Source organism: Opisthocomus hoazin, chromosome Z, assembly GCF_030867145.1.
Source record: "Opisthocomus hoazin isolate bOpiHoa1 chromosome Z, bOpiHoa1.hap1, whole genome shotgun sequence".
Lineage (NCBI taxonomy): Eukaryota > Metazoa > Chordata > Aves > Opisthocomiformes > Opisthocomidae > Opisthocomus > Opisthocomus hoazin.
In genome coordinates this window covers 26,629,093-26,639,724 of record NC_134454.1, presented here as the reverse complement: position 1 = coordinate 26,639,724, position 10,632 = coordinate 26,629,093, and the positions used below count along the sequence as shown (strand labels likewise).

Below are 10,632 nucleotides of genomic sequence, written 5' to 3'. Positions count from 1 at the left end.
AATGATAGAGAATCTGCTAGTGGGGAAGCTCAAGAAGGAGAAGAATCGAACTTCAGCATTTTGGGGTCTTTTATATTCAGGTTGATCTACAGATTTACTTACCAGACAGGTCCAGGAGGTGTAACAGGTGTGAGTGGTGGTGGCAGCTGCTGCTGCTGTTACTGCTTAATATTCTTAGGGAGCCTTTTGGTGTAGTCAGTTCCATTTCTGAAGTTGTTCACAGCCTAGAGGCAGAAGAACATTTACAACAATGTAATAGCAAACTTCAGTAGACATATGAGCAAAAGCCTCCACAGAGCAAAATTACTTGTGTATTCCTGTAAATGCTGTCAATTCTCAAATAAATCAACATACAAGCCTGGTGTCATAGGCAAAACTTGGGGTTCTTTGATCATGGGTCAGTTTACATGGCACCAGGCCTGCTGGCAACACATGGGGTACACCTGTCGCAAAAGGGGAAGAGGATCCTAGCTCAGGAGTTAGCAGGGCTCATTGATAGGGCTTTAAACTAGGTTGGAAGGGGGAAGGGGATAAAACCAGGCTAGCTAGTGAAAAGCCTGGGGGTGGCAACTCAGCTGCTAGTGGACAGTGTGCTAGCGAGGACCTTCGCTCTGCTGAGTCAGTGAGGGTACGGAACAGGGAGCTGTGCGGCAGCAACGGTGCAGATTCACTGGGGGCTCAGCTCAAATGCCTTTATGCAAATGCACGTAGCATGGGGAATAAACAAGAGAAGCTAGAGTTGTGCACATATCTGTGGGGCTATGATGTCATCGGCATCACAGAGATGTGGTGGGACAACTTCTATGACTGGAGTATTGGGATGGAAGGATACAGGCTCTTTAGGAAAGACAGGCAGGGGAGACGAGGTGGAGGTGTTGCCCTCTATGTCAAAGACCAGCTGGAGTGCATGGAGCTCCGCCTGGGAATGGATGAGGAGCCTACGGAGAACTTGTGGGTCAAGATTAAAGGCAGGGCAGGGGCTAGTGACACTACAGTGGGAGTCTGCTACAGGCCACCTGACCAGGATCAGCAAGTGGATGAGGCCCTCTATAGGCAGATAGGAGAAGCCTCACGTTCAAAAGCCCTGGTCCACACGAGGGACTTCAACCACCCCGACATCTGTTGGAGGGACAACACAGCAGGGCACAGGCAAGCCAGGATGTTCCTGGAATGCGTTGAGGACAACTTCCTCCTCCAAGCGATAGAGGAGCCCACGAGGAGAGGTGCAATGTTGAACCTTGTTCTCACCAACAAGGAGGGGTTGGTGGGGAATGTGAAGCTCAAGGGCAGCCTCGGCTGCAGTGACCACGAGATGGTGGAGTTTAAGATCCCTAGGGCAGCGAGGCGGGTACGCAGCAAGCTCGCTACCCTGGACTTCAGGAGAGCAGACTTTGGCCTCCGCAGGGATCTGCTTGGTAGAATACCACGGGATAAAACCCTAGAGGGAAGAGGGGCCCAAGAAAGCTGGTCAGTGTTCAAGGATCACCTCCTCCAATCTCAGGAGCGGTGCATCCCGACCAAGAGGAGATCAGGCAGAAACGCCAGGAGGTCTACGTGGATGAACAAAGAGCTCCTGGCCAAACTCTGGCAGAAAAAGGAGGCCTACAGAGGATGGAATCAAGGACAGGTAGCTTGGGAGGAACACAGAGAAATCGTCTGAGTAGCCAGGGAGCAAGTTAGGAAAGCTAAAGCCCTGATAGAATTAAATCTGGCCAGGGATGTCAAAGGGAACAAGAAAGCCTTTTACAGGTATGTCAGTGACAGAAGGAAGACTAGAGAAAATGTGGGCCCTTTGCGGAAGGAAGCTGGAGACCTGGTTACAAGGGATGTGGAGAAAGATGAAGTGCTGAACGACTTTTTTGCCTCAGTCTTCAACAGAAAATGCTCTAGTCACACCGCCCAAGTTGCAGAAGGCAAAGGCGGGGACTGGGAGAATGAAGAACCACTCACTGTAGGAGAAGACGAGGTTCAAGACTGCTTAAGGAACCTGAAGGTGCACAACTCCATGGAGCTTGATGAGATGCATCTGCGGGTCCTGAAGGAACTGGCGGATGAAGTTGCCAAACCACTCTCCATCGTATTGGAGAGGTTGTGGCGGTCTGGAGAGGTCCCCACTGACTGGAGAAGGGGCAACATCCACCCCCATTTTTAAAAAGGGAAAAAAGAAGACCCAGGGAACTACAGGCCAGTCAGCCTCACCTCTGTGCCTGGCAAGATGACGGAGCAGATCCTCCTCGAAACCACGCTAAGGCACAAGGATAACAATGAGGTGATTGGGGACAGCCAACATGGCTTCACCAAGGGCAAATTGTGCCTGACCAGCTTGGTATCCTTCTATTGGATTACAGCGTTGGTGGACAAAGGGCAGGCAACTGACATCGTCTACCTGGACTTGTGCAAGGCATTCAACACTGTCCCGCATGATGTCCTTGTCTCTAAATTGGAAGGACATGGATTTGACAGATGGACCACTCGCTGGATAAGGAACTGGCTCAATGGATGCACACAAAGAGTTGCAGTCAATGGCTTGATGTCCAGGTGGAGACCAGTGATGAGTGGTGTGCCTCAGGGGTCGGTACTGGGGCCAATGCTGCTCAGTATCTTTGTCGGCAACATGGACAGTGGGACTGAGTGCACCCTCAGCAAGTCTGCCGGTGACACCAAGCTGTGTGGTGTGGTTCACACGCTGGAGGGAAGGGATGCCATTCACAGGGACTTTGACAGGCTGGAAAGGTAGACCTGCGTGAACCGCATGAAGTTCAACAAGGCCAAGTGCAAGGTCCTGCACGTGGGTCAGGGTAATCCGAAACACAAGTTTCTGGGTGGAGAGGGGCTCGAGAGCAGCCCTGAGGAGAAGGACTTGGGGGTACTGGTGCATGAGAAGTTCAACATGAGCTGGCAATGTACGCTTGCAGCCCAGAAAGCCAATTGTATCCTGGGCTGCATCAAGAGAAGTGTGGCCAGCAGGTCGAGGGAGGTGATTCTGCCCCTTTGCTCTCCTGAGACCCCACCTGGAGTCCTGCGCCCAGCTCTGGAGCCCCCAACATAAGAAGGACATGGATGTTTTGGAGCGGGTCCAGACGAGGGTCACGAAGATGATCAGAGGACTGGAGTACCTCTCCTACAATGACAGGCTGAGTGAGTTGGGGCTGTTTAGCCTGGAGAAGAGAAGGCTCCAGGGTGACTTTCTAGCAGCCTTCCAGTACCTAAAGGGGGCCTGCAGGAAGGATGGAGAGGGGCTTTTCACAAAGGTGTGTAGTGATAGGACAAGAGGGGAACGGCTGTAAATTAAAAGAGGGCAGATTTAGATTAGATATTAGGAAGAAATTCTTCACCATGAGGGTGGTGAAACACTGGAACAGGTTGCCCAGAGAAGCTGTGGCTGCCCCCTCCCTGGAAGTGTTCAAGGCCAGGTTGAATGGAACTCTGAGCAACCTGGTCTAATGGGAGATGTCCCTGCTCACAGCAGGGGTGGTGTTGGAACTAGATGATCTTTGAGGTCCCTTCCAACCCTTACCATTCTATGATTCTATGATTCTATGATTTTTTGTCTTCTCCATTCTCTTCCCATTATACATCAGAATTCAGACCTGTGCTCTACTGACATTGATATTAATTATTGCTTAATCACTCATATGGGGGGAAAAAAAGACTATTTCATGCAAGTATCTAACCTGTTCCCATGTGAGTATTTGTATTCACAGTCTCTAAGTGAGATCAAGGCCTCACTTAATTAGCAGTGTGCATGAATTAAAATACACATAGCTATATTAATGCATATACACATTTTAAAATACATATATATATATCACACACATATTTTAATGATATGACATCTGTCCTTTGAGTCTAAATAGTGAAGAGAAATAAAGGTGAGGAGAAAGAAAATATTTTTCCTGAATGAAAACAGGCAGAGAAAGCGTAACTGATTTTGGAAGTATAAATCACACTGAGGAGACAGGATGGTAGTAGTATTCAGCAGGTTCCTGACCCATCATTGAGAGTGTTATTTCATGTCAGCATGTTCTTTCCCTGCTAAAATATTAAGAAACTAAGGATATTTCTTTTTCTTTTAAATTCTCATTGCACTTCCTGTAGAATATTTGAGGGAGAGCGAATATTTAATCTACAATATACATAACATTCTAATACCCAGCTGAAATAAAAAGAAAGTGGCAAAAAAAAAAAGACAATGAAGTCATAAAGCAGAAAATGAAAGTGGTAAGTGTCAAAAGCGTACACAAGGGGAAAACCTTAAAAACCAAAAAATGATGACAGAAAACTTCTCCTACAGAATAATTAAATTTCAAGATTTTGAAGAGACAGGAGCCTATGAATGACCTTCAAAGCATCCCAGCCTGTCTCTCAGAATTTATACACAGGAAAGGAGGAACATAAGAGCTTATCCTTATCATGAACGCTTTTGGCTTGATACAAATTGGCCTCATACTGGTCTGCACCACCACCATCTCCAGTCTTCAGTGTAATCACCTTCCTTTACAGCAAAGAAAAATGATCAAGAACAGCCTGCAACTTTTGGACAAAATGGGCAAAAAGTTTCCTCAACACTGCCTAAGAGAGAAAATGTCCTTCAGATTTCCTGAGCAGGTTCTAAAGCCCAGACAGAAAGACACTGTCAAAGTAGCTGTTGAAGAGATTTTCCAACACATCTTCTATATCTTCAGCAAAAATCTGACTCTAGCTGCTTGGGATGGGAGAGCTTTAGAACAATTCCAAAATGGACTTTATCAGCAAATTGAGCAGTTGGAGGTGTGTGTAATCAAGAAGAAGACTCACTACTTTCAGAGCAAAGAAGTCAACAGGCTGAAACTGAAAAAGTACTTCCAAAAAATAGACTGTTTTCTTAAAGACAAACAACACAATCTGTGCTCCTGGGAGATCAGTCGTGCAGAAATGAGGAGATGTCTTCAATTGATCGATAAAGTCATAAGGAAGCTTAACAACTAAGGTACAAAGATTTTGACCTGGCATAACTTAGCTTTAAAAATATGCATATTTATTATTTGTTCTATGATCGTATCTTGTGGCAATGCTTCTAGTTAATGTTAATTGTATTTAAATAATTATATTGCTGAAATTTATTTTTGCAAATGTAATGCAATATTCAATGTAAGTAAATTTTTCCATTGGTAAGTTGTCTACACTAGCTATAAATTAATCTATATGACTTTCAGTGAGGGTTACTCCATAGGAAGGGATTGTAATCTTACAACAAATAGTGTCATCCTGTGGTGTTTTCTGCTGAGAACATGTGCTGCTACTCTCCATCTCTATTTTACCTACACACACAGAATCATATATCTGTGAATGGACTACACATCCCTCACCTTACAGGAATTGCTAGATGTGTACTCATTCAAACTGCTTAAAAAAGTACTATATTGTTTATTTAAGTGGTCCTGGCTTAGGCTGAGGGGATTCATTATTCTTTCAAAGTTTGTATGCTTTTTTCCAGGAATGTATTTTTTTTTAACATGCGAGTCATTTTAACATTTGCTTTGTTCAAAGATGTAAAGTAATTCTAGAAGGATTTGTCTGCACAGGAGGATATTGTTTGCAGTAGCTATGGTTTCTGAAATTACTTCTCAGTTGGACATTGTTACTTTTAATTGAAGCGTCTTTGGCTTCTCTATCTATCTGGGGGAATTTTTCATTCCTGCTGTGTTTCCAATTCACTTTAACTTCTTTCCCAAGTTTGTTGGAAATATCTTCTCTACATAAAAGTACCCTAAAGTCACATCTGCCTGTGGTACATCCTGCTTTCTCCTGGACGTATTCATCCTGGGTACTGCAACCTCAAACACCACCATTCAGTGCTGCGTTTTGTTGCTGCATGGAATTTTCTGCCTCTTTCCCTTTGCTCACAAAGTGACCCACAGAAACCTCCAGCCCTTGGTATTCCAATGAATTTCCTCTCCAAACCACATAGCCTTGAGTAATAATTGCAATATGATCAAATTCTTTAAAACAACTTGCAACAAACTGTGCAAAAATCTACTGATTTCTGTGAGGTCAAGCCCGGATTTTACCCTTTGGAAATTGTCCCTGGTAACTCCATTCAAATGGTCGTGTCTTCCCTAGTCATCTACTGTATGTTAGTAAGCGGGAAAACAGAGTAATATCCAGGTTCTGTTACCTAATGAATATTGGTAAAAATTTGGTGAAAACCCCAACAACTTCAAAAAAAAAAAAGCTATTTCATGTGTCCAAGGCTGATGTACATTCAGCACAGCCTTCTGGGTCTGGCATAAAGAAGCAGAGGAGAGAGAGCATGGCTGTGGCTCCAAGAGAGGGTGGTGTTAGTCCCAGAGGGCTGAAATTGCTAGGGGTTGGTTTAGACATCAGGTGAGGAGCCAATTTAAAGCTTTCCCTGGTTTCCAGCCATTCAGAAGTGTATCATGCAAAGGGTGATAATAAAAAGGTATATCTAACCAAAGAATTGACTCATAAGAACAACAGCAATGGTACACCACATTTAAAGTACCATATCTATGACACAGGTCTCTTTTGCAGGGTGTACGTACTCTCCTCTCTACCACTCATAGATGCAAGCTAAAGAAGTGATGAGAGTCGTGGGTATGGGGTCTGAAGATGAAATACCAGAAATAAAACCAGCTAACAGCATCACCATGATCCAGAACAACAGCAAAGCCCAAAGAAACAGAGCAAAGTATCAGAGCTATTTTTCCAGCTGGTGACATCCTGCTACAAATGTTACAGCAAAATGTGTATTTCTTGGGCTTTCTAATTAACAACACTTGAAATGGCCCCACTGCAAGACTGTTTCAAATCTTATTTCTGCTGCTTGTTTGGTTTTTGTGCTGCTTCAAGCCTGTACAATAAAACAACATTCGGCCTACTTACCTTTCTGTTTCTGATATCCTAGGTGGCTTCTGCAATGCAGTAAACTGTTATTAAAATGGCCTGATTTTTACTGAAACTTGGAAATAGCATGAAATATTTTCAGCTGCCCTGTCATGAAGGATCCCAGGTTTTATTGCCTCACTTGCCTTCAGTGGGAACATGTTAATTCATGGTCCACTAATTGTCCAGGAGCTTTCTTTTTAGTTCATAACTATCCTTAAAAATCTCATCACCAAATAAAAACAAGTTTTGACGTATTTCAGTCAACAGGCTACTTTGCAGTGCAGGAAAAAAACCAGAATGAGCACTAGAGGGCAAAGTAAGCTTATACACGTGTAAGAATTGTGGGTGAATGTACATGTATTTTGGCAAGACAGTATTTCAGCTCTTTATGAGCATGCTGCTTATCAATAAACTGCTGTTGGGTGCACAGAAGGGAATTGAAAGAGAAATGAACTATTCTTGAAAGAAAGATCTCAGAGATAACGGACAGGAGCTTATAAACCAGCATTTGATTTCAATTACTTTTTAGCCAAGAGTGATGTAATTGAATTTATTTGTACTGTGACACTGTCTAGAAGACCCACTTAAAGATGGGGATGCTGGAACAGACATTTGCTGAACAAATACAAAGGAAAAATAAAATAGCAAACCAACATATCTTGGTTTATTCTTGCTTTTTAAAGAAAGGTAAAGATTCTTTAAGGGAAAGGAAGAAAGTTGAAGAGTCAGAAGATCCTCTCTCTTCTCCTTGCCATTGTAATTTTTTTGAGCAATCTGTGTTTTATCACCATCATGTTACCAGGTCAGGTGTATATTATGGCCCTGGCTATCCAAAATCCTCTGGTATTTCTTCCAATTAGCATTTTTCTAGAAGTTAAACAAATGTAGCAAAATACAGTTTTTAGCATACATTATTGTCAAATGGAAATGAGTGAAACAGTGAATGTGAAATCTCCAATCCAGATCAAAAACTGAACATAGATGAAACAACATCATTCCCAGGTGGGACTGCTTGTAGGCCAAAAAGTTTCATAAATTTTCTTACAAGACTCCTGCACCAGTGCTGTGCAGCACAGGTCCAAGTCACAGTTATGGCTGTTCTCGTGGCTAGTCTCACAGCACCTTGTTCACATGTGCTATGCTGCACTTCATGGGAATCTGCACTAAAAGTCATAGGGTTTCACCTATGCTGAGTCCGTGTTCTGGAGTGGATTCCTGGGACTGGAGTCAAACACCTCGTATCCCACATGAAACTTCAGAATAAATACAGCAGAACTGAAGAATGCTTATTCCAGACTTTACTCTGGAAAAAATTATTCACAAGTCACAGTCAACTACAGCTGTCCAGAGCAATTTTTCCATGGGTTTGGCCTGTTCTTGTCAGCTCTGGCTTTACTTCATTTTTAAATTGGGGGTGGGGGGAGGGGAAGCATACACCAGATGGAGAAAAATCCCAAAGTGAAACAGGACCAAAGCCTATGGAGATAACTCTCCAATTAATCATCCAGCATCAGCCCTTGTTGCTGGGAAGGACAGCGGTGAACTCCTTCAGAACAGCCACAGCGTAGCTGCAGCGGTGGCTGCGGTGGAGCAGGCAGCTCAACGCCAAGGCTGAGGGGAGGGGTGTGGGCTGGAGAAGGGCTCAGCAACTGCTGATGGGGAAACAGTACCCATGGACCCAGCCTGCCCCTTGGCTGGGGCAGCCCTAAACTGTTTTCTCCCTCCTCGTTGTGGAGAAACGCTGGGTCCTTCCAGGGAGTGACCAGAAGGGGGACCAAAAAAATGAGGGTGACAAAGATACAGAATAAATGTTAAAAGAGTCAGTCCTCAGTTTTGACTGGCAGAATGAATTAACTTTGCTTTAGAAATGTAATGCAAAGCAAAAAAAAAGGTGAACAGATCAAGTAAGATTGCATTTGATACTTCCAATAAGTTGACTGTGCTTTTTAATATCCAAAAATCTTCCTGCTAATCATAGAATCATAGAATCATAATAGCAGTGTCAGTAGAGCACAGGTCTGAATTCTGATCTATAATGGGAAGAGAACGGAGAAGACAAAAAATCATAGAAACATAGAATGGTAAGGGTTGGAAGGGACCTTAAAGATCATCTGGTTCCAACTCCCCTACCATGAGCACGAACATCTTCCACCAGACCAGGTTGCTCAGAGCTCCATTCAACCTGGCCTTGAACACTTCCAGGGAGGGGGCAGCCACAGCTTCTCTGGGCAACCTGTTCCAGTGTTTCACCACCCTCATGGTGAAGAATTTCTTCCTAATACCTAATCTAAATCTGCCCTCTCTTAGTTTAGAGCCATCCCCCCTTGTCCTATCAGTACACACCTTTGTGAAAAATCCCTCTCCATCCTTCCTGTAGGCCCCTTCAGGTACTAGAAGGCTGCTCGAAGGTCACCCCAGACCCTTCCCTTCTCCACGCTGAACAGCCCCAACTCACTCAGCCTGTCCTTGTAGGAGAGGTACTCCAGTCCTCTGATCATCTTCATGGCCCTCCTCTGGAGACCTGCTCCAACACATCCATGTCCTTCTTATGTTGGGGGCTCCAGAGCTGGGCGCAGGACTCCAGGTGGGGTCTCAGGAGAGCAAAGGGGCAGAATCACCTCCCTCGACCTGCTGGCCACACTTCTCTTGATGCAGCCCAGGATACAATTGGCTTTCTGGGCTGCAAGCGTACATTGCCAGCTCATGTTGAACTTCTCATGCACCAGTACCCCCAAGTCCTTCTCCTCAGGGCTGCTCTCGAGCCCCTCTCCACCCAGAAACTTGTGTTTCGGATTACCCTGACCCACGTGCAGGACCTTGCACTTGGCCTTGTTGAACTTCATGCGGTTCACGCAGGTCCACCTTTCCAGCCTGTCAAAGTCCCTGTGAATGGCATCCCTTCCCTCCAGCGTGTGAACCACACCACACAGCTTGGTGTCACCGGCAGACTTGCTGAGGGTGCACTCAGTCCCACTGTCCATGTTGCCGACAAAGATACTGAGCAGCATTGGCCCCAGTACCGACCCCTGAGGCACACCACTCATCACTGGTCTCCACCTGGACATCAAGCCATTGACTGCAACTCTTTGTGTGCATCCATTGAGCCAGTTCCTTATCCAGCGAGTGGTCCGTCTGTCAAATCCATGTCCTTCCAATTTAGAGACAAGGACATCATGCGGGACAGTGTCAAATGCCTTGCACAATTAACCCTCATATAGGTGAGAATGAGTGCTTTACATCAGTGTTCTCTAGGCTTCTACTGATACTCAGAAATCCTGGTAAGGTGCAAGGGCTTTTTCAGTGCTGAGGTTTCCTGGAGGAGCAAACTCTGACGAGAAAATGAGGACAATCTTCCTTCTCAGCCAGTGGCTATGCCAGTACCACAGCCTGTTCTGCAAGCTGGAGGGCAGCTGCAGTCCAGCAACACACCGCCAAGTCCACTTTGCTTCCAAACACGGTTCAGGCTCTTCATTAGTCATATCCTGGCTGAATTAGTTTTCTCTCTGTACAACATTAAAATTGAAATCCCCAGCTCATGTGAACTGGCAGTCCTCTGTTTGAATTCCAGGAGGGTTGAGGGTGAAGCAATGGTAAGTGATGAGCAGACGAGCACAGAGAAATTCATGTTCTGCCTCAGTTCTCTCCACAAGAGGCTGCAAGGCGGATTCATTTTCTAAGACCAACCTTGAGTCCAAGTGCTTGGAATTTGCAATGAAGAATTCAAGCTTCTATGCAAATAATACA

At 44.9% G+C, this 10,632-nt stretch overlaps 1 protein-coding gene across 1 annotated transcript; it reads left to right on the top strand.

Annotated features, from left to right (window-relative positions):
* Positions 1 to 4,413: 4,413 nt before the first annotated feature.
* On the top strand, positions 4,414 to 4,968 carry LOC104336587 (interferon alpha-7). Its single transcript, XM_009942430.1, has one exon. It carries the CDS (start codon positions 4,414 to 4,416, stop codon positions 4,966 to 4,968), a length of 555 nt encoding a protein of 184 aa, XP_009940732.1.
* Positions 4,969 to 10,632: the final 5,664 nt, after the last annotated feature.

What these genes read in the sequence shown, in the direction of transcription:
- LOC104336587 (XM_009942430.1), top strand. Translation starts at nt 4,414, where the DNA reads ATGAACGCTTTTGGCTTGATACAAATTGGCCTCATACTGGTCTGCACC.